Below are 21526 nucleotides of genomic sequence, written 5' to 3'. Positions count from 1 at the left end.
AAAAGGTCAATCGTACCAGGGATGTGGATTCCGTCGTATTTGATGTCCATCTCGTGCAGGCCGGCCTCGGTGGGAGCGTACTTGACGGTCACGGTGCCGTCCTTGTTGTCCGCGATGTCAGGTTTGGCCACTGTGCCGGACGGCATTCGCACCTCACCTTCAGGATAAAATCAAAAATAGACCTACTGTTAAGACACAGAGAAGACAAGACTGGAATTCACAATCTGAGCTCATCCATCACGATACCTGTGATCTCTCCCTTCTGGATGGTGAACGGGATGACGAGGTCAAACGGTCTCAGCCCAGCCACATCCAGACCGTTCAGTCCCATTGGCCGGTCTGTTGCCTGAGGGGACAAGAGGTTAGAGGTCAGATAAACAGCCCGGTCTGATGGACGGACGTAATGGACACAGTGCAGCACAAAGAGGGGCAGACAAGCTTCCGACCACCAAACAAACAAACAAACAAACAAACAATGGGACGAGACAATCATGAGGTGAAATGATGGGAGCAGATGACAATGGTGGTGATCATGGTTCAGGATGATGACACCGACACAAACTGCGAGAGGAGAGAAGAACGAGATGAGGCAAAAACTCAAGAGATAGCAGCGGGGGAGCCATTTTGTAAAATGTGGAGCAGCCGACTCGTCCACATTGGCGATTCTCAAAATGGCCGCTCTTGTCTCTCGACATGGAGCTCAACAGACGGGCTGCGCGATTATCACCGCAAAATAAACAGTGCGTTTATTTTCTGTGCTGCTGAATACAACCTGTGAGCACAGGTTTTGAAGTTGAAATTGATTTTATTTTTATTTCATGATGCAGCTCTGTTGCATTGTCCATGTCTATGAGGAATCCTGTTCCTGAGAGAGGGAGTGAAACAAAGAGAGAAAGCCCCGCCCCTTCTAGAGATGAAACACCTGCAATAAGAGGCTGACGTAAGCTGACGGTGAGTGGGTAAGAGGTGATAATGATGTTTAGGATGATAGAGATGATGAGACAAGGAAAACAAAGAGGAGGAAGTTGAATAAATAAATAAAAAAATAGGGTAAGAGAGGCTGGAGACAGAGTTTGTGGGTACCCAGGGCTGTTGAGCGTAGTACTGGGGCATTTGGCTCTGCTGCATGAGCTGGTCTGATGGAGCTCCTTCCAGTGCCTGACAGGGATGGGAGGTGGAAGACAGGGGGGGTTGGAGAGGGTACAGAAGAGATTGGAAGGGAATAAAACAGTCAGAGTGGTTTAGAAAACGTCTGGTGCCACCAGGAGCCAAATCACAAAGCTCCTGTAGGGACACGACCGTGACAGGGAATTCTGGCGTCTCCTGCTCGGTTTATAGTTAAAAAAACTGTCAAAAATGAAAATGTAAAAGTAAGTGACGCCAACATCTCAGCTTTTACTGGAGAGAACAGTGTGATCACAGTTAAGTTAGCTTTGCTGCACAATCCAAAAGCCTTTAATTCTCGCTAAGAAATCAGTGAATTCTTCTCAAAAGCTCAAGATTCTGCCAGGATTTGATCCACAACACTTAAAAAACTCTGTTTGTAATGACATATTAGCTGTTTCTGAGGCGTACGATCACTCTATATGCAGACGATAGACGAGGTTATGTTGTTACATTACAGCGTTTACACCATCAGTGTTATCATCATTATTGTTATCAGTTATAATTTAAAATCGACAATATCACACTTAAAAATGTGCACGTTCTTCTTACATTAGTATTGATTGTTTATTATCACCACTTTAATGTTGTTGCTCATTTACTGGTGAGACACAGTCTATTCTATACTATTCCCTAGCGGTGGGTCAAAATATTGATGGATTTGGGGATATATCGTTGTTCCTTGTGCAATAATATAATCGATATTCCGTGGAAAATGGCGATATTTTGATTAACAAACTGCCAGGTGTCACTACTTGATGATGAAATCCTGCACTTTTAATGTTTTCTTTTCATCAGTGAGACATCGTGATGTATCGCTACATGATTGTCTTACAATATATTATCACAGAATCGCTGTATCGTGATATTCAGTGAGGCAGTGTTGACAAATAACTCTACTCTGTCCCCACATGTTGATTACTGCTTTTATACACTTTATTTATGCTTTTATATTCATATTAAAAGGTAGAAATATGGTGCAACAGCAGTTGAGTGTAATGGAACAGTCGTCGTTCTTCATAGTTTTCTGGCTGCGTTTGATGATTCTGCACCAGGTTTATTATCTTTTCTTCATCATTAATTCACTCTCCTATTCTATAACGGCGTGTATTCGCTGTGACTCACCGTGACTTGGAAGGGACTGTTGGGGATGTGCTCCCCTCCGAAACGAACGCAGATGACATACTCGCCAGGCTGTGGCGCCGTGTAGAAGATGTCGAACGTGCCGTCCTCGTTTTCGACCACGTCCACGTCCAGCTCCGCCCCCTCGGGTGTGCACACGGTGCACGTCACCTTGCCTTTCCCGGCTGCCTTGGCGTCCACCGTGATGACCGTCTGCTCGCCAATCTGGATAGTTGGACCGACGCCGGCGCCTTAACAATCGAATCGTAAGTGAATTATTTGTTTTGTGACTTTTACACCGACACACACACACACACACTTCATTCAGCATGCACATTCCACAACCATGAGACCAGGTTAAAGTCGGATGGAATCCAGTCGTGTTATTTCCAGCTAACGTTCAGTTTGTTGTTACTACGACTCGTGTTACCGTCATACACTTTTACACAGCTAGGTTTTGCCATTCCACCATGCCATCCTACCTCCTCTGTTAGTCCATTAGTCTGTCCAACACAATCGGGAGAGGCAAACAGTTACAAGAGAGAAACGTTCATGAGACGGGAGGAGGAGGAGGAGGAGGAGGAGGAAGAATCTGTTACAGGAGGGAGAATGAAGTAAAAGCAGGAGACACAGAGACGGGATTATCCTGTTGAAAGCCGGTGCCACTATCCTCCATGCTGACAGAAAGGAGGAAGAGAAGAGAAGGAGGAAGAGGAGTTCCTCCACATCACATGACACATGTCGTTCCGTGGGCTTACCTAAACCGTGACCGCCGATTGAGACTGACAAGAGGAACGGTGAGAAGCAGGGGCAGCGAGGAAAAAAAACAAAAAACAAAAAAAGTGACAAATAAAAGACAGTCAGGTGGGGGTGGGGGTGGTGGGAGGCAATAACTGTGCTCCAAACACTTGGATAAAAACAACGGTGATGGTGGAGTGTGAAGCAGGGAGGGGGGTGTGTCTATGTGTGTGTGTTTGTATACAGCAGGGACTTGAGTGACAGTATGACTGAGGAGCACAGCGTGAGGAACACAACAACACACCGATGCACGATAAATAACGAGGTAAGACAGAAGCAGCTGAGAGAAAAGGAGCGTCTTGCTGAGGTTTCCGCTCCACCAGAGGTTTCAGGCTGCACGACATTCACCCCGTTTTTTAATTTGTCCAAGTTTTTCAGTCAGAAACACATAATAACATCCGAGTGTCTGAAGATTTATCGTGTTTTGGTTCAGGTTACACTGATGTTTTTTCACTGAAAGTATCTGTAATCAGCACAAACATTAAAAGTAAAGACACAAAAATGTAAATATTGTAAATATTACAATATTAACATTCAGTGTAAGGGTAAACAGCGTCCTCTAATCTAAAATAAATGATGCAGCGATCGAGTCTCGAGTCCTGAAACTGACCGGGACAGGGATACAAACTTGACTCTGACACAAGATTCTGGTGATTTAACAAATCATCACATCATGACGACATAAGAAGCATAAGTAACTGAAATCTGTGTAGTTTTGTGTAGAGAAGTTCTTTAACAGATACCCAGGGACGTCAAATTCTCTTCAAAGACACAGAGGACAAGTACATACCTGTGACTGTGCACTTGCTGGCGTCTCCGGTGGGCAGCGCTCTGATACGGTACGGCGAATACGGGATCTCGTCCCCTCCGTACTTAATGAGGATGGTGTATCTGCCCGTCATGTCCGGCACATACGACACCAGGTAGGTGCCGTCATGGTTGTCACGGATGTTGGCCTTCTTGGGTTTCCCCTCTGGGTCCTGTGGCGGGCGAGAGAAGGGAGTTACCACAGTTTGACAACAGAGACATTTGTGTGATGTCACCAGTGAGCGCTCACAGTGATCTGCACAGCCAGAAGTCCCTCGCCCGCGTCTTTGGCATCGATGGTGAACTCCACCGGCAGAGAAGCGGGAACCCCGGTGGTGTTGAGGCCCGGCCCGCTGGCTCGCACCTTACTGGCATCATGAGTGGGCAGCACCTTCACCTTATAAGGACTAAAGGTATAAAAAGGTATGTTTGTATAAGTGTATACATGGTTTCAAACCTATTATACGTGCTTTAGACAGAACGCCACAGTGTTTCTACAGCAGCCGGAACAGATGTGCATGTTGCATTTATGTAGAAAGACTGTATATAAGCATGGATGCAGTATCAGTTAGCCACCAGGGGGCGCTTCCTGCAAAGTGCAAATAGAACTCCATTTCTACAGGAAAGTGTGACTACTTCTCACTAGATTTACAAATGTCAGGAAACAGTTTCCTGTAAAGTTAAATGTGTCCATCACGAGTTTAATCTCTTCTTCAACAGAACACACTGAAAATAATGATAATTATATGATGATTGACAGCTGGGATTGTCCAATAAGGGCCTGGTTGCCGTCGACTGTGAATGATCAGCTTCAAAAACTGACATGGCGGTTGAGTCACAGAAAGCAGCAGGATTTTGTCTGTGCTTTTACAGCAGAGCTCTGTCAACATGAAGCTAATTCATAAAGCAACACAGGGAGGAGGAAACAGCAGAGAGACCAGGGTTGGTTGTGAAAAAGCATAACCGAAGTTCCCGAGGGGGGTGAGTCCTCTGGTTGTTGCACTTTGCAGTCTCACCATTAGATGTCACTAATTCTGACACACTGGACCTTTAAATCATTTACTATCATAACTTCTTCTTACCTGCGTGGGATCTCCTCGTCAGCATATAACACATTAATGGAATAAGGTCCCTCTCTGGTGGGAACATAGTTGACCGTGTGAGTCTGGTCACCGTTATCCACCACCTCCACAGGCTCCACCACACCTACACACACACACACACACACACACAGAGAGCATTAGAGGGGTTTGGATTCCTGGCCCCCGCGACGTTGACCATGTCAGAAAACACACGTACCTTTAGGGCCTTGAACGCGGACCTGTAGCGGGGCCACTCCAGCTTTGGAGGCGTCCACAGTGAAAGCCTGGGGAATGTTGGCCCTGACGTTGTTGCCCAGTCCTGGACCCTGACACTTCACCTTAGTGCTGTCCACAGTGTCACTGACTGGCACAGAGAACGGGCTTCCTGCTCGGACACAGCGTCGGGGAATTTAGAAAATACATTTTAGACAGAAGGGCAAAGGTCACAGCAGTTTAGAAACATCTTTATTTTATTTATTTCTTGCTCAATGATCTGAACTCTTTGGGCCACGTGTTAACAGGTTAGAGCTGCTGTGAGACTTACATCGTACTACATGTACTACATGTACGCCGTGATGCTCTTGTTGACAATAGAGCACTCACCAAGTTTCTCCACAGTGAAAATTAACTTTGACAACAGTTTCAAAGTCTGGATCTGTCAAAAAAAACTTCCTGCACATTTCAGAGTAAAAGGGAAACTTTATGTAAAACATGCAGCAGCAGGATATTTATTTAACATTTCAACAAACGTGTCATTTTAGGAAAACAAGCCAATGTACAGTGAGTTAGATTCAGATAACTAGTAAAATACTACAGTGAACACGTCTAATAACTCATCCAACAGTTGATGTTGACCTGTGATGGGCTGTCCTCCGTAGGTGATGTTGAGGTTGTATGTTCCGGTCTCGTATGGGATGTACTCAACGCTGCAGCTGCCGTCTTTGTTGTCAGTGCAGGACATTTTGGCCTCTGACGGACCCTCCATGGCCAGACCCAGACCCCCAGTACCTGCTCCGCTGCAGAGCGACGTTAAAAAACGTTAAAAATCGTTAAAAATCGTTAAAAAGGAGCAGCACATTAACTTCAGATTGAATGTTCAGCCTCTTCTCCAGTCACTTACCGGGTCTCCACTGTAAACTTGTTGGGTTTGTTGGTGATGCCACCTTTCAGGCCTGGACCGTGCACGTGGACACGAGCCGGATCGCAGCCTTCTGTGACGCCGACACGGAACGGACTCTTAGGCACCGGAGAGCCATCGTAGCAAACCTCCACACTGTGTGGGCCTGGAACACACACACACGTGTGATTTGATGTGAACATCCAACAACGGAAGCACAAAGTCAGCACCCATCATCACGTTGACGCTCACCTTCCTCGTAGGGAGTGTACTCCACGTTGTAAGTACCGTCTCCCAGGTCAGTGATCAGCGCGTCGGTGCGGCTGCCGGACGGGTTACTGATGAGAGCTTTGACGTGATCGCCTCCGGCCTGTCTGAGAGCACGAGCATCCACAGTGAAGTCTGTGGTCGCCTCGCGGAAAACACCTGAAAACACAAGATCAGGGAACGACATGTTTATACTGCAGATTTATTTAGTTTAATCTAAAACCTGCACACACACACACACACACAGTAACATGAGGTGTGTGAGTGTCTAGTTTAGTCCGGAGAGGGCAAGTGGAAAAAAAGTCCACATTTTTGAGAAAGACATCAAAATAATAACATTTATGATCAGATTTCATATCATTTAAAAACAAAAGTGTTTGTTTCTTGATATTAAGTGGTGGGCCACATGAAATGACCTGTGGGCCACAAGTTCACGACCTCTGATCTACCCGATACCAATAACACAAATTTGATATCGGTCCATTACTGTCATTTTAGGCGTTTTAAACTATAACACTGTTAAAAATAGTGATAACTCTCCAACTGTGTAACAAATGCTTACTTCTCTTACGAAGCACTCAGACCAGACTTGAATGATTTGAAATGGAATGAGTAGAAGGGTTCAGTGTAAGATTCTGTGTCCACTGGGACTGGGGAGGACACTTTGGTGTGGACCAAAGCAGCTGAACGTCGCCATTCATCAGAGTTTGTTCAAAATATAAAAACGGAAATGCACCAGCATCAAAACTTCCTGTGATATTTGAAGATTTGAAGATTTCACATTCAAGTTTTTATGTGCAAATCAAACATTTGCATAAAAACAGGTCAGTAACACTGACAAAAAAAAAACACACAAAACTCCAAAATTCTATTTAAAACATGAATGAATGAGGAATTTACACAATGAAAACAACATTAAAAAGAAATACTTAGGACATATTGTTTTACCTTTGCCCTCCACTCCGGGTCCAAACACACGGACCCCGCTTGTGTCGACCGCGGGCTCCACGTTGAGCCGTGTTGGGAAGTTGGGCACATCCTGGCCACCGTAGCGGATGGTGAGCGTGTACGAGCCCGGGTACAGAGGGATGTATGTGATGGTGTAGGTCCCGTCTCCGTTGTCTTGGATGTGAACCTCTGCCTCGGTGCCGCTGTCCGAGATGATCTCGATGGTCAGCTCGGCGGGGCCGGCGTTGGTGCAGTCCACGATGAACTCCCCCGTCTCCCCGACCTTGGCGCGCTCCAAGCCTGGGCCGGAGCAGAGAACCTGAGCGGGGAGTTGAGGAGACGGATAATTAATGACCACGTGTGTCTCAGCTAATGATAATACAAATTACAGGTAAAAGAAAAAAAACAAAGTAATACCTAACTTTAGGAAGATTATATCAAAATAACAATTCAAACTCGACTGATATTAAGTGAAGCTTTTTATAACATTTAATCTGTATCTTGTACCAAATTTACATATGATAGCATTGAAGGTCCAGGAGGAATTTGTTTAAATGCCACACTCAAAATGGCTGCCTTCCTGTTGGACTTGGGGCTTGGGTGCAAAAGACTTTTTTGTAGGTCTCATCCTGACAGACATGTGTGCCAAATTTCATTTGTGTAGGTGAAACCAGTTGCGGGGGCTGTTTAATTGAAATGTTCTCGGGGTGTGCGGTGATTAAAATCACTTGTCAGTCACTTGTCTCTACTTCGGTGAGTCTGTGACCATTTGTTGGCCAATTTTCGTACTTTTCACAATCATCCAAATTTGCACCAATGTTAATATAAACCGTGCAAACAATTCAGGGAACAAATTGGTTCAGTGTCGACTTTTACATTGTTTGTTTAAGAAATGCAAGAGATATCAGTAAAGAAACAAGAGACACATAGCACGAGTATAAGAAAAGAAAAAATCAGTTTTAGCCTATTTAATGACAGATTATAGCGATAACTCTTCCACATTTTGACTTTTGGGAGTTATAACAGTGATGTTTGCTCGTTAAATAGTAATTATTATTATTCCTCTAGAATAGTTTGTTTTTTAAGGACTCCCAGTTTGATGTGTTGCTGAATGATGTGTTTCTCATGCACACTATACAACAGATGAACTGTCAGTAACAGTGGCTCACCTTGGAGGGGTCTGTGGCGGGGTAAGCTGTGGGGGTGAAGGGTGACCCAGGAACCGGAGCTCCGTCATAGGTCAGTTCCACCTGATATGGCCCCGCCTCCCTGGGAATGAACTTCACCTGACTGGTCTCTGGACTGAGGCCTGGCTCCACCTGGACCAAGAGGAAATGACCAGGTTTTACGACTCATTCAAAGATAAATCCAAGATTATAATTGTATACATTTTTACATCAATAAGACTTTTTTTAAATCACGTGTCCTCGTACCTTGCTGGACACTGGTTTTCCTGAAGGTCCGGTGACCTTGGCGGCGACCTTCCCCTGACCTCCAGCTCCCTTTGATTTGACAGTGAATTCCTTGTCTTTGCCAACAGTCATCTCTACAACAACAACACACACACACACACACACACACACACAAGATTTAAAAACAAACAATAACAGGGTACATATATATATATATATGTATATGTATATATGTATATGTATATATATATAAAATAAAATAAAATAAATCTAATGAGTGAAATGTAAAACAGGTGAAGACGGGCAGGTGCGTACTGTCTCCGAGGCCTGTGATGTTGATCTTGCTCAGGTCGAGTGTCGGAGCCACGCCCACGTTGAACGGGCTCTTGGGAATGTGATCTCCACCGTAGGTCACCGCGATTCCCAGAGGTCCCTGAGGCAGAGAGAGTGGAGCGGTCACACAACGTTAGAATGAGGTTTTTCACAGAACAAATGACGTGTGTGAAATTGAAGTCTCTTATCTGGACATTGCAACAGTTCAATGTGAACATTTAGGAGGGTTACCATTCATATGTATTAGGGCTCTAACAATTACTATTATTTACTATAATTTTATATAATATATTATATTATATAATTATTATTTTGATAATTGTTCAATTGTTTTGAGAGTGTCTGTGATTTTCTAGAATTCATTCAATCTCATTTTCAAACATTATTAATGGACAAAAACAAGAATAAAATGCAGCCCTAATGTGATATATTTGTATAAGTGTGTAGTTTTGCAGTACATTTTGCAGATGTGCAGTACTTCGACGAGGGCCTTGCTCAACAGAGGCCGCCATTTTGTGTTGCCGTGTTTCTAGGGCAAGCCTGAATGGACAAATGTGTGTTTTTTTAACACAAACAAAGATAAAACGCTAACTTTTATGGTCTGTGAAGGCCACCGTAGTTTCCTTGACATGTTTGCTAACCATCTGCAGTCTCACCGTTAGATGTCACTAATCCTTCAAACTGTACATTAACAAAATAAACATTATTCACTCCAGTGAAAGGACTCATTTACACTTGTGGGAGATTATTCATGTGCGTTGCCAAGAGCTGGATATTTTAACACGGAAGCGGCTCCAGCCAGACTCTTACTGTACCTGCTGCACAGGTGTGTACTTGACGGTGTGTGTGTTGTCGTGGTTATTGATGATTTCAAAGTCTTTGACGGCTTCTCCTTTGACGGGGCTGCTGAAGTTGCAGTCCAGGTTTGCCTTCCCTGCTCCTTTAGTGCTCACAGTGAAGTGAGTGGGCTTGTTCAATTCGACACCTGAGACGGAAGAAGAAGAAGAAGAAGAAGAAGAAGACGGAGACAGTTTTTTATTTTGAAATGATCCAATCCAACTTTAAAACATTGTCATTGCTTCTCACAGAGCTGCACAAATATCACACAGGGATCATTTTAAAGAAGTCTCTTACCACTGCGGCTGAGTCCTGGTCCCTCTGCCTTGACTTTGCTGGCGTCATGAGAAGGATCCACTTTGATCCTGATGGGCGTCATGGGAATGGCCTGAAACACAACAAACACAAGCTCTTCAACGTTCACTCCTTCACACATTCACACGATCACACGATGACTGATGACCCGTGTGCTCTCACCTGGTCGGCGAACAGGACCATGATGGTGTAGCTCCCTGCACCAGGTGGAGTGTATTTCACCGTGAACGTGTCGTTGTCGTTGCGAATGATGTCAAAGTCGATGTCGGCCTCCGCAGGTCCCACCACTCCGGGGGCGCACTTGATTCCTATGCTGATGTCACCTGTGGCCGGGTGGCCAACACACAGTCATCATGTCAGCGATCTCAAACTCAAAGTCATGAGTCTTTTCTTTCATTTAATACATTTATTTTGTATCATAAATATGTTTTTTATTTATTTATTTATTGTCAAACTAAATATTGTTGCATATCTGGAGCCTATGAGCCTCGTTCCCACGACTTTCTCTCACTGTCTGTCTGAACGATTATGTTTGCCTGGAATTAACTGCTGAAAGATTTAAAACATAAAGTCTTGGTCTCACTGGATGTTTGACGTCGACCGTAGCCACTTTATCAAGTTGTCAAAATCGTTTCCTAAAACCTAGAACCTGTATAAAAGTTAGACGTAATCCTCTGGTTACAAAACAAACTCCCATTTTGAAGGATTGAGATTTGAGATCTGACCAGATCGACACATGCTTGTCTTTGAAGCCGATAACCAGGCTTTTATAGGACGACACCAGCCGTCGGTCACACTCATGTTGTTATTTATCATCTAAAGAGGAAAATAACTTGAAGTGCTCATGAAGAAGAGCTGAAATTTCTCAGGAGAATGTAAGACGTTCTTACTTCCTTCAAACTGTGGTTCAGACAGACCATAACATTAACCATTTTCAGAAATGGAATGAGATTTAAGGTCCGAACATTCTTTACGCTCACATGTGACCAAGGTTCACAAAAACCTCCAGAAAATCCAGAGGGAAAAAAAATGAGCTCACATGGATGTTGATTAATCAGAACAAAGTCTAACCTTGACCAGCCTCTGCACAGTCCACAGTGAAGTATGTGGGCTCGAAGGCCTTGAGACCAGTTTTGGCGACACCAGGTCCAGACACCTTCACCTTGTTTGGGTGACAGCCTGCTCCGATGTTCATCTGTGGTAACAGATAACACTGGTGATGTTACTCATCCTCGAAAAAGGAAACATTTCCACATTAAAACAACTAAAAACAACATGTAATGTAACTAAATCTATAAAACCCCCCGTCATATTTAGTCGCTGCTATCTTCTACATATGGTTTGCCTTTAAAAACGCACTCAATCTTCTTCTGTGCTGTAATAAAACGCCAGGACTTTTCTGCTGCTGGGGATTATTTACACAACAAAAGCCTTTGTAGAAAAGAAATGAATGGAAACATGGAATGGAGAGGCGGGGCTTCAGTGTGGAATGATACAGACGCTGACGAGTGGAAAGAGAATCTTTGCAGATTCTCCTGAACTTGTTCTCGTTTGTACAGGCGCTGGGTCTTTGGTTATTGTTTTGATGGTGAGAGAGACCCCTAGTGGCAGAAGATAGTGTGTGTGTGTGTGTATGTACTGACCCTGAATGGGCTGTCGGGGATGTTGACTCCTCCCCAGGACACCATGACGGTGTGTTTCACAGGCTTCCGTGGCGTGTAGCTGCAGGTGTACGTCCCGTTGCCGTTATCCTTCACCTGCACATCCATAGGATTGCCTTCACCATCCTGTGCAGGTGCGGGAAAAAACAAAGCGGTTAAGATGTTATTAATGATATAGAATACAGATTATGCCAGTTTATGTAAGTAAGTCAGTAAAGTTTATTTATATAGCACCTTTCACAGATACACTCGTCTAAATAAAAGCCTGCTTTTGTAAAAGAACCCACACAATTTAAGCGACAAAGTCCTTAGTTTGTCCAAGGCAAGTTCTGAAAGCAAGGACCAGGATTTTAAAATGAACTGATAACCAGTGGAGTGATGCTAAAACCGGTGTGATGTGACGGGATCTGTGTGTGTTTTAATTTAAACCACATGATGTAGAGCTTCCTCTGTTGCTGCCCCTGAACTCTGGAAAACGTCTTTACTGATGTTTTGACTGACTTTATGTCACAGTTTTGTGTTTTTGTCAAGCACAGCGGCTCAACTCTCAAAAACAGGACAAGTCGATAACATACGCACTCAATAACACAACCATACCTGAGCCACAATCTTCAGAGGAGCTTTTCCTCCTTGCTTGGCATCAACTGTGAACTCTGTGGGTTTTCCTACAGCCAGGCCACTGCTCTGAAGGCCGGGACCGTACGCCTTAACCTGCAACACACAAACACAAACAAGCAGTGTCCATGTAAATATCTCTCAGTATCTATATCTGTTAAAAGCAGAGGAAAAGCAGCTGGAACTCAGATGAAGAGTCAGAAACAATAGAAAACAAACCCCTGAGATGAGCCTCTCTCTGTATAAATACACACGTCTACAGGTGCACACGTACCTTGTCTGGGTAGAAGTCTTTGCCCGGCGGGTTGACGATCTCGGCCATGAAGGGCGAGTGCTGGATGTCTTCGCTGTTGCACAGCACGTGCACGGCGTACTCTCCGGGCTCCGTGGGCCAGTAGCGCACGTCACAGGATCCGTCTCCCTTGTCGTCACACTCGATCTTGGCCTGAGACGGACCTTCCACAGAGAAACCTGCGCGGGAGAGAGAAAACAAAACACATGAAGCAGTGGAGCAGCAGTTCGCCGTGTGTGACTGAAGGCTTGGTAACCCCGTCATTCTCGACTCACCCAGTGTGCCGACATTGTCTCCAACTGCCTCCACCACAAAGTCGGCGGATTTGCCGACGATGCCGCCCTCCAGTCCCGGACCCCAGGCCCTCACCTTCTGCTGACCGGCCTCAGAGCCAATCTTCACCTCAATGGGACTAAACAGAGCAGCGAGTGATGAACGACTCAACTCAAGCACTTGGTATCTTTGTGGGGACATTTCTACACAACTTTAACAGCCTTTTTGAGGATTAATACCTGGTTTTAGGGTTAGAATTAGGTTTAGGTTAGTTTAGTTGTGTTGTTAAGTGGTTAAGTTACCTGCGGGGGATGTGCTGTCCTCCCCAGGTGATGGTGATGCTGTATGTTCCAGGTGTGGTGGGGTAATAGTCAAATCCATACACGCCATCTCCAAGATCTTTCCTCTTACACGGCTCCTCCAGACCCTCTGTAAACACCACACACAGAACATGATAAATAACATAGTTTAGAAATGTTTAAACACAACATAAAGTCACATTTTATTAGTTATCTTTATCTGAATTGTAAATGTTCTTGTTGCAGATCTTAACTACTGTACCTTAGAGAGGCATAAACCAAGATCGCAGATTTAACACCACTACTAATAATAATACATCCTTTCTATTATTGTTTCTATAACATCACAGAAAATGATAAATAACAGTTTATAAAAGTCTATGGGGATAAAACAGACATGAATTGGTTCTTTGGCCACTTGGGGGCGATGTAACAAACTAAAGTCTTACTTTTTGTAATCAAAGTGTTTTTTTTAATCTGAATTGCACATTTTTATACAGATCTTAAACCCACGGTTCTCAAACTGTGGTACGTGCACCACCAGCGGTACTTGGAGTACATTCAGAAATACTGTTCTGCAGGATACACCAGGGTATGTGATCAGAGTGGAGCGGAGGACTTTTGAGTAGAAAATGAAACAAACACTGTGTGTAACTCACTGGGGCCCTTGATGGTGACCTTGAGCTCGCCGGTGCCGGCTCCCTTGGTGTAAACCTTAAAGTCTGCAGTCTCCTTCACCCTCAGGCCCTTTGGCTGCAGGCCGCGGCCCTTGGCTCTGCACAGGCTGGGGTTACACGCTGTAGAGACACAGACACAGACTGAGAGTGAGTTCTCCATCATTGTTACCACAAGAGTTTTCAGTGGTGGTTACAGTGGAGGGGGAAAGAGGAACGAGGTGCACGGTGAATGATATGAAACCCAAACATTTTCCATACTAATGGTGCATCCATCACAATGAAGGGCTGCTGGAAACCTCCCAGTCAGTGGCACGGCCTTCTTCTTGTGCCTCCTTATCCAAATCCGTCTTACTCCACGCAGAGTGAAGCCGTTAGAGCACAGTGAAGGAAGTGAGCCTCCAGTATCCTCACAGGAAGTGTGTCCTTATCTCCTTATTAAAAGTATATACGATGGCGAGAGGAGCTGCTAAGTCACAGCTCAACGCTCGGCAGGAAGCAAAGGAAACGCCCACAGGAACATGGGATATTTTTATAATAATACGTGACACTCTTTAAAAAAGCGAATATTTTCTGGTTTCTTTGCTCCATGTAGCAAAGAAATCCTTAAAACTGAATAACTTTGGTTTGTGGACAAAACGAGACATTCGAGAACATCATCATTTCCAAGTTTGGTAAACAATGATCGATATTTTACGGCCCAAACACGTCAACAGATGAATCAACAGATGAATGGATTATGAAAATAATGGTTAGTTGCGGCTCTAAATTAGAAGGTTTGTATTAAAAAGGTCCTGTGGGTAAGAATTAGTGACATCTAATGGTGACACTGAAGGACTGACTTTCCTCCTCAAACCTCTATTTTTCCATGTACACGCACATTCTTTACTGGTAGAATAAACTTCCACTTCAAAACGACTGGTCCAAAAACCAAACTATTTTTATTTTAAAGCAATTATACACTTACATAAGCATATTTATTACATTCAATTTCTGCCAATAAAACCTCCAAAATATTAAATAAATAATATCTGCTTATATTAATGTTCTTACTCATGGCGTACCTTTTTATTTTATTTTATTGCTATTATAGGCGCTACATCCACATTTATTGACATTACCAATATTCTTGATTGAACAGTTTGTTCTTTATGGGCTAATTTCGCGGGTTGGAAACACCCAATAAAACCTCAGTGTTGTTTCATGTCCCGAGAGGCAGCGAGTTCAAGAAAACATGAACCACATTGTGCCAAAGGCTGTAGTTTAGACAAATGCCGGTCACGCCACACAAACACAATTCTTGATGAATTGTGTCAGCGTGTAAACGCATTACCAGTCGCGAGCTGGAAGGAGTGAGGCATCGTTCTCCGGGCAAATACAAACAACACAGGGTAACGTAATGGTGGACGTGTCAGTGGGTTATTTAGTCATGGACATGCTGAAAACTTCTCCTAATACGGAGACAAAGCACTGGGGATGATTGAGTCACACATGCGCACACACACACACACACAGGGAAATTAGCAGATCAAGAAAGGACATGCAATTACACACAGACAGACAGAGACACAGACACAGACACACAGAGTGGGTACCCAAGAGAGATTCCAGGAAACAGGAAATGACAGCAGAAGGAAGGGGCGGTTCCAGAGAGAGGAGGACAGATACCACCAGGTCTCTACTATCAAGGGACAGGAAGAGACAGGAAAGCATTAGACAGCAATGAAGAAGAAAACAAAACAGCAGAGTAAGCAAATATTTAAAGCTGCTGTCAGTGATGCTGTTTTGTGCTAAACTTCCTGTGTCCGCTGCTGCTGTTGTTGTTGGCATTTACCAACTTACTCCATATCAACCCATGAATGTGTTTGGTGAGTCTGGGATAAAGTGGATAAAGACGGGGAAACTAGAAAGCTTTACTGTCTCAAATTAGTGGTTCCTCAACAGTGGGTCGGGAACAAAATTTTCCAACCGTTTCGTTAAGATTTATGTGTATGAGTTTCACATAAAATGTATAAAATATAACAGCAAGAAGCGATACCTGGTGCTCGACATCTTCAAGGAGGGACTTTTATCAATCATAGCAGGTCTGGTTCAGGTCGGACCTCATATCGTGGAGTTATAACAGTCAGTGTTTACACGCACCGTTTAATCAAGCATAAGTCTGACTAAAGGCATAGTCTGACTAAGACAGGCAATCAGGACAACTCGCCGAGTCCAAGTATACACGTGGAGGAGAAAATCGATTTATTGGCTGTGTAAGTCTTGACTCTGAAATTCTGGTTCATGTGCTGGACGCCAAAGCCGGACTCCAGTCAGACTAAGTGTATACACGCAGGAGTAATCGGACTATGTACCGCATTATCCAGATATGTCAGTCCGACTAAGACCAGCTCGACTTTAATTGGACTAATGTGTTTACATGGCATCGAGAAAATCTAATTATTGTCTTAGTCCGACTAAAAACGGACTTTAAACATGCATGTAAACGCACTGACTGTTGCGATTTTCAGCAAGTCATCAGAATTAGTTGCGACTTTGACGCCCCCTAGTGTCTATGATGACGCGTGACGCTGAGTTGGCAAAAACAGAATGTCAAAATCCAAAACATTCACCAAAACATCACTTGGAAATAATTTGTTTCCCAGTTTAAAATGATATTAGTTTTTAAAGACATGGGTATAAATATGTCACTACATTATACACAGATTTGCTCTTGACAGAACAGAATAGTTCTTCTTTAAAAAGTGGGCACTCGCACATTAACACTGCTCTCGCTCGGTGATAGAGATTATAGAGCTACTGCATTTAATCCAGATTTCAACAAAACGTGTTTCACTGACAGCAGCTTTAATGGCAAAGTTCAGCTTTTTCAACTGCAGTTATACGAGGTACTGACACATGGTCAGATCAGCGCGCTGCCATCGACGGGAGCCAACTTGAGACACTGGCTGCCAACGGTAACACATGGAAAAAGAGGTTTTAGCCATTCAACCAAAATAAGATCTATCTGTTCACTGATTTATGTCGGTGTTCGACAGACTTTTCCAACTGAAATCTTTCCGGTCTCTTTGAAAACTCCCTGCACCAAAGTCCATAGAGAAAAATGTGTAATGTTACATCTCTGCACACAGCAGTTGTTGATGCACCCCCTGCCTCAGCCATCAGTAAGTTCAAACATGCTATCTCATGACTTCAGCGTTTGAAATGCTTAGTTCAGATGAACCTAACTTCCCTCTTCCCTGGGAGCTTAAAACACCGATTTTCTCAGTTTACAAACGTCAGTTTTCAGCCTAAAGAGTGAGATTACGAGGCAAATATATTCTGTTGTTGAGTGGATACATTCTAAAATTAAAAAGCTACACACGACAGCCTTAATCAGTCACAGCAGTGATATTGTAACGTTAGACTACGATCATTATCTCTAAGTCTTACCCTCTCCAACGCTGACAGTGAAGGGACTCTTGCTGATCTGACCACCAGCGAATGTGACGTAGATGGTGTGCTGTCCCTCCAGCGTGGGTTTGTAGGTGCAGCGGTAGCTGCTGTTGCCTTTGTCCTCGATGGTGCAAGTCACTGTGTTCTTCTTGCCGGCAGGATCCATTATCACCACCTCCACCTCGCCAACACCAGCACCTGAGAGAGAAAAGTTAACTATGCATCAATGAGGCGGGAACAGGTTAGTAGATGTAGAAAAGTACAACGTGTCTCCGTTTAGTTACCTGCTGTGTAGACGTCAAAGTAGGTGGCCTTGTTGGCGATGTTCCCTGAGGGCTCCAGGCCCGGTCCCTGGGCCGTGGCCTTGCTGGAGTCTCCCTGAGCCATGCCGATCTCCACCTCAAAGGGGCTTTTTGAGATGTGCTGCCCTGCAAACAGCACCGTCACCTACGGTGCAGAGAGAAGAGAGATTAAAATCCCTGGTTTCACTGAACAGAAAGACTTTAAACCAATGAATTGCAGTACAGACCACACAGCCTGTGTGTGTGGTCTGTAATTACACCACCATAACACTAGTTGGCAGTATTGTTTCTAGGACACTGTGTGTAATGAAGCAACAGCAATTAAGCAAATCCATAAACTACAGAACAGAATTATGTGCAAACGTTGAAAACGGTGCTAAAATCACTGATCACGACACAGTCAGGTTTTGTATTTGTTTGGCTGTGGAAACCGAGCACTGGTCTCACTGCGATTAGTCGCTGATTTGTTGACAGAGAATCATCGCTTACGTGCGACTGAAAGGAAACGCGGCGCTGTTTTTTTGTTGTTGTTGTTCCCTGCAGTCTTCTTTCAAACAAAGGTCGTCTTCTTCTTCTTCTTCTTGTGATAAACAGCCACATGCAGAGGAGAAACGACGCGGAGCGGTGGATGTCCTCCAGTGTTTACTTTTGTATTGTGGAATTTATTGCCAAGCTACACTGTGTACACCGTGTGTGACGTTACAGTATTTGTGTAGCTGATGCGTGTGGTGTAAATAGTTATATAAATTACACATCCACAGTCAAAACTGTACTGTGGCGAGCTGGACTGTGCTGGTAGAAAACCATGGTTCTCAAACTGTGGTATGAGTACCACCGGTGGTACACAAGCTTCCTCTGGTGGTACTTGGTGAAGCATCTTAATCTAATTTCACTAGTGTGAAGTATATGTTAGGAAGAGGAGGATGAAGAGAGAGCAAATGATCTTATTGGGAATAAATCTGCCTCCTGTGACACTGAGGTATTTGAGAACCATTGTATGATCTCAAATACTAGTTTCAGTTCATCCGAGTTCGGCGTGATCGACACGGTTACATATAGAACAGCAGCTACTTTCATTTTTAAGGGTGGACTCATCACAGTTGTTGGCAAAAGAAGAAACACATCGCGGTGGCGTACGTTCAGACTCGTGCTCTAAAAATAAACCCACCTTGTGCATGCCTGTGACTTTAGGGATGTAGAAGGCCGAGTAGGTGCGGTTCTTATCATTGTTGGCCGTCACTTTGGCCTGCAGGACAATTCAAAAGAGAGAAACAGTTTACCGTGATGACCAAACGGGTGAAAAGACGTCACCTAAAGAGGACATCCAGTGTCTCACCTCCTCTCTGTGTCCTGCAGGATCCTCCACGTAAACCAGGACCTCGCCCATTCCTGCACTGATGGTCTCCACAGTGAAGTCGGCTCTCTTCATCACAACATTTCCTATGGGCTCGATACCTGCGGAGAGAAAAGAGAACAGTTTGTTTCACGTCCACGACAAAAACGACAAGAAATCACAGAACACGGGTGATGAAATAAATGTCTTTCCCTGTCAAAGTCTAGTTGGACGTGTGTTTGTGCGTCTTTCCATGAACGTGACAAAGATATTTGCTTCCTCATAACTTCAAAGGGCTTTTTGAGAGTTAAAGGAAAAGCTGAGGTTTTATAAAATCTTGTTTCATCAGCACTGGCTTCACACAGAATCCTGAAAGAGCCGAGACAGAGTCGCTCGCTCTCACTGAAAGCATGGCTGCCAAAACCGGACCCAAGTAAAGAGCTTTGAGGTCAAATACAATCTACAGCACGTCTACTGCAGGCTACTATAACTTCCTTTCCTCACTGTTAAGACAGTCTTTCCCACCTGGAAACACACATTTTCATCATTTTGTGAAGCACTCACTCGTCACAACAAAGTCCATTGAGAAAATGAGTGATTTTACGTCATGGCACACACAGGGTTGTGGATCCACCGCTGACTAAATCAGCAAGTTTGTGTGTGTCATTTTGTGACTTTGGCGTTTCTAATCCTTTGTTCAGATTTACCTCATTGACACAGACTTACTAAATGACGCAGCAATAGACCAGACTGTTTCCTGTGGGCTTAAAATGCTGATTTTCTCTATGAGGTTTGGTGTGAGTGAGTGAGCGGTTTACAAACCTCAGTTTTGAGTGGAGGGAAAAAAGCAGAAGTAAAGCAGTGAACATATTATGAAGGTAGTGTAAAATTAATATTTTGTCATGTGACCTTAAAGTGAAGTTAGTGCTAAAAATGTGCTACGATCACGTTTCAATTTCAATCCAATCCAACTTTATTTGTTAAGCACTTTAAACAAACCACAATGGACCAAAGTGCTGTACAGAATAAATAAAAGGCATAATAATAAAAGGTTCAAAATTAGATAAAACAGCTTAAAATAAATTAGAATCATAAAATACAATAAGAATTAGCAGCATACAATAAAAAACCATAAATTCTATTCAAATTAAAATATGTAAAATAAATAAAACCAAACGTCACATGAAGTGTCAAAGGCCAAAGAGAAATTTCAAGGGAGTCAAGACTTGGCTTAAGGGTATGTATTGTGTCTATAAGTGTCCTCGCTGAGAATACTGTACAGGCATGTGTGTGTGTGTGTACCTGGGCCATAGGCGCGGGCCTTCTTGGGGTTGAGTTTGGGTCTGAGAGGAGCTCCAGGCTTCAGTTTAGCCTTGGGGAACTGGGACAGGTAGGTCATGACGGAGTGTTCGTCCACATTGGGGTCAACGATCTCCTCTGGTGTTATCACCTAAAAGACAGAGGAAGAACAACAACAATAGGTCAGAATTTCCCTTCTTCTCCAATGTTTACTGATGACAGAGACGAGCCGGTGGCAGCGTTTGATTGGTTGCCAGGGCAACATCTACCCACAATAACAATCCAGTGTTGAGTAGTGATTGACTGATCCTCATCACACACGTTAACCGCTACAGAAAGTACCTGTGGCAAACTCACACGCAAACCGGCGGGCAGACACGCGTGCACGCGCTCCCTGTCTGACTCTCCAGCCCACAGACAGCAGCAGGGACGGGCACAAACAGACAGTTTCTCAGCAGAAGTAGAGCTGAAGGCGGAAACAGCGGCGACCACAGAGGCAACTGTCAGCACGCGATGCTGTGGCAGCTGCCAGCGTTGTGCCAATCATGCCAACACAACACTGTCAAACATTCACCACAGCAACACAACCCACAGACCAGCACAGACAATGTACATCTAAACATCACATCACAAACCTTTGTCTTCTGGGGAAACACTCAAATACTACACTGTTATAGTTAAAGAGTTAAAGGGATAGTTCAGGGGGTTTTTTTTGGAACCACACAAATCTACAGGGCCAGTTTTTGCTATGGCTAATGTGGGCGACCGCCCAGGGCACAATCTATGTGAGGGCGCTCGAAAAGAAAAAAACTGTTTTCTAGACTACCGCTCATTTCCATGTCCAGTTATTGGAGTTAAAAAAAAAAAAAAGTTGCACAAAAAAACCAGCAGCTCCTGAGTCACCTTGAGAGAAAATCCCCGATTTTCTGACAAATTTCCCACAAATTTCAGTTTCAAGTCAGACAAGGTTCGTGTGCAGTGAGATAAAACTTATTCTTAAAGATCTTGTGGATTTAAACATGGATTTTATTAGGTGAGTCTATGGTTGAGTGGCTAAAATCTGTTTTTTTCTGTGCCCTCAAGCAACAACACTTCTTCTCAATGCCAATAAATTGCATACACACGAACATAATGTACTGGA

The 21526-nt window shown here is 44.0% G+C and overlaps 1 protein-coding gene across 3 annotated transcripts in view; it reads right to left on the bottom strand.

Moving 5' to 3' along the window:
- Window positions 1-21526, bottom strand: part of flna (filamin A, alpha (actin binding protein 280)) — a 61709-nt gene that overhangs the window by 9738 nt on the left and 30445 nt on the right. The window contains exons 5-35 of one of the 3 annotated variants that reach the window (XM_044039303.1): window positions 20389-20536; window positions 19090-19208; window positions 18922-18999; window positions 17736-17898; window positions 17449-17649; window positions 14002-14139; window positions 13346-13472; window positions 13046-13182; window positions 12753-12949; window positions 12461-12574; window positions 11846-11989; window positions 11274-11397; window positions 10365-10525; window positions 10185-10275; window positions 9866-10035; window positions 9033-9150; window positions 8739-8851; window positions 8475-8624; window positions 7306-7624; window positions 6343-6516; window positions 6094-6256; window positions 5829-5989; window positions 5191-5358; window positions 4974-5097; window positions 4142-4298; window positions 3875-4064; window positions 3045-3068; window positions 2290-2537; window positions 1084-1158; window positions 247-346; window positions 17-157 (exon numbers count right to left, since the gene is read on the bottom strand). In XM_044039303.1, the coding sequence (XP_043895238.1) occupies window positions 17-157; window positions 247-346; window positions 1084-1158; window positions 2290-2537; window positions 3045-3068; window positions 3875-4064; window positions 4142-4298; window positions 4974-5097; window positions 5191-5358; window positions 5829-5989; window positions 6094-6256; window positions 6343-6516; window positions 7306-7624; window positions 8475-8624; window positions 8739-8851; window positions 9033-9150; window positions 9866-10035; window positions 10185-10275; window positions 10365-10525; window positions 11274-11397; window positions 11846-11989; window positions 12461-12574; window positions 12753-12949; window positions 13046-13182; window positions 13346-13472; window positions 14002-14139; window positions 17449-17649; window positions 17736-17898; window positions 18922-18999; window positions 19090-19208; window positions 20389-20536 (4537 nt within the window). The remainder of the gene's footprint in view (window positions 1-16; window positions 158-246; window positions 347-1083; window positions 1159-2289; window positions 2538-3044; window positions 3069-3874; window positions 4065-4141; window positions 4299-4973; window positions 5098-5190; window positions 5359-5828; window positions 5990-6093; window positions 6257-6342; window positions 6517-7305; window positions 7625-8474; window positions 8625-8738; window positions 8852-9032; window positions 9151-9865; window positions 10036-10184; window positions 10276-10364; window positions 10526-11273; window positions 11398-11845; window positions 11990-12460; window positions 12575-12752; window positions 12950-13045; window positions 13183-13345; window positions 13473-14001; window positions 14140-17448; window positions 17650-17735; window positions 17899-18921; window positions 19000-19089; window positions 19209-20388; window positions 20537-21526) is intronic. The other 2 variants (XM_044039305.1, XM_044039304.1) reach the window with 2 other exon arrangements.

This window comes from Solea senegalensis, linkage group LG11, assembly GCF_019176455.1.
Source record: "Solea senegalensis isolate Sse05_10M linkage group LG11, IFAPA_SoseM_1, whole genome shotgun sequence".
NCBI lineage: Eukaryota > Metazoa > Chordata > Actinopteri > Pleuronectiformes > Soleidae > Solea > Solea senegalensis.
The sequence above is the reverse complement of the archived record's forward strand: the minus strand, read 5'-3'. Positions and strand labels throughout refer to the sequence as shown.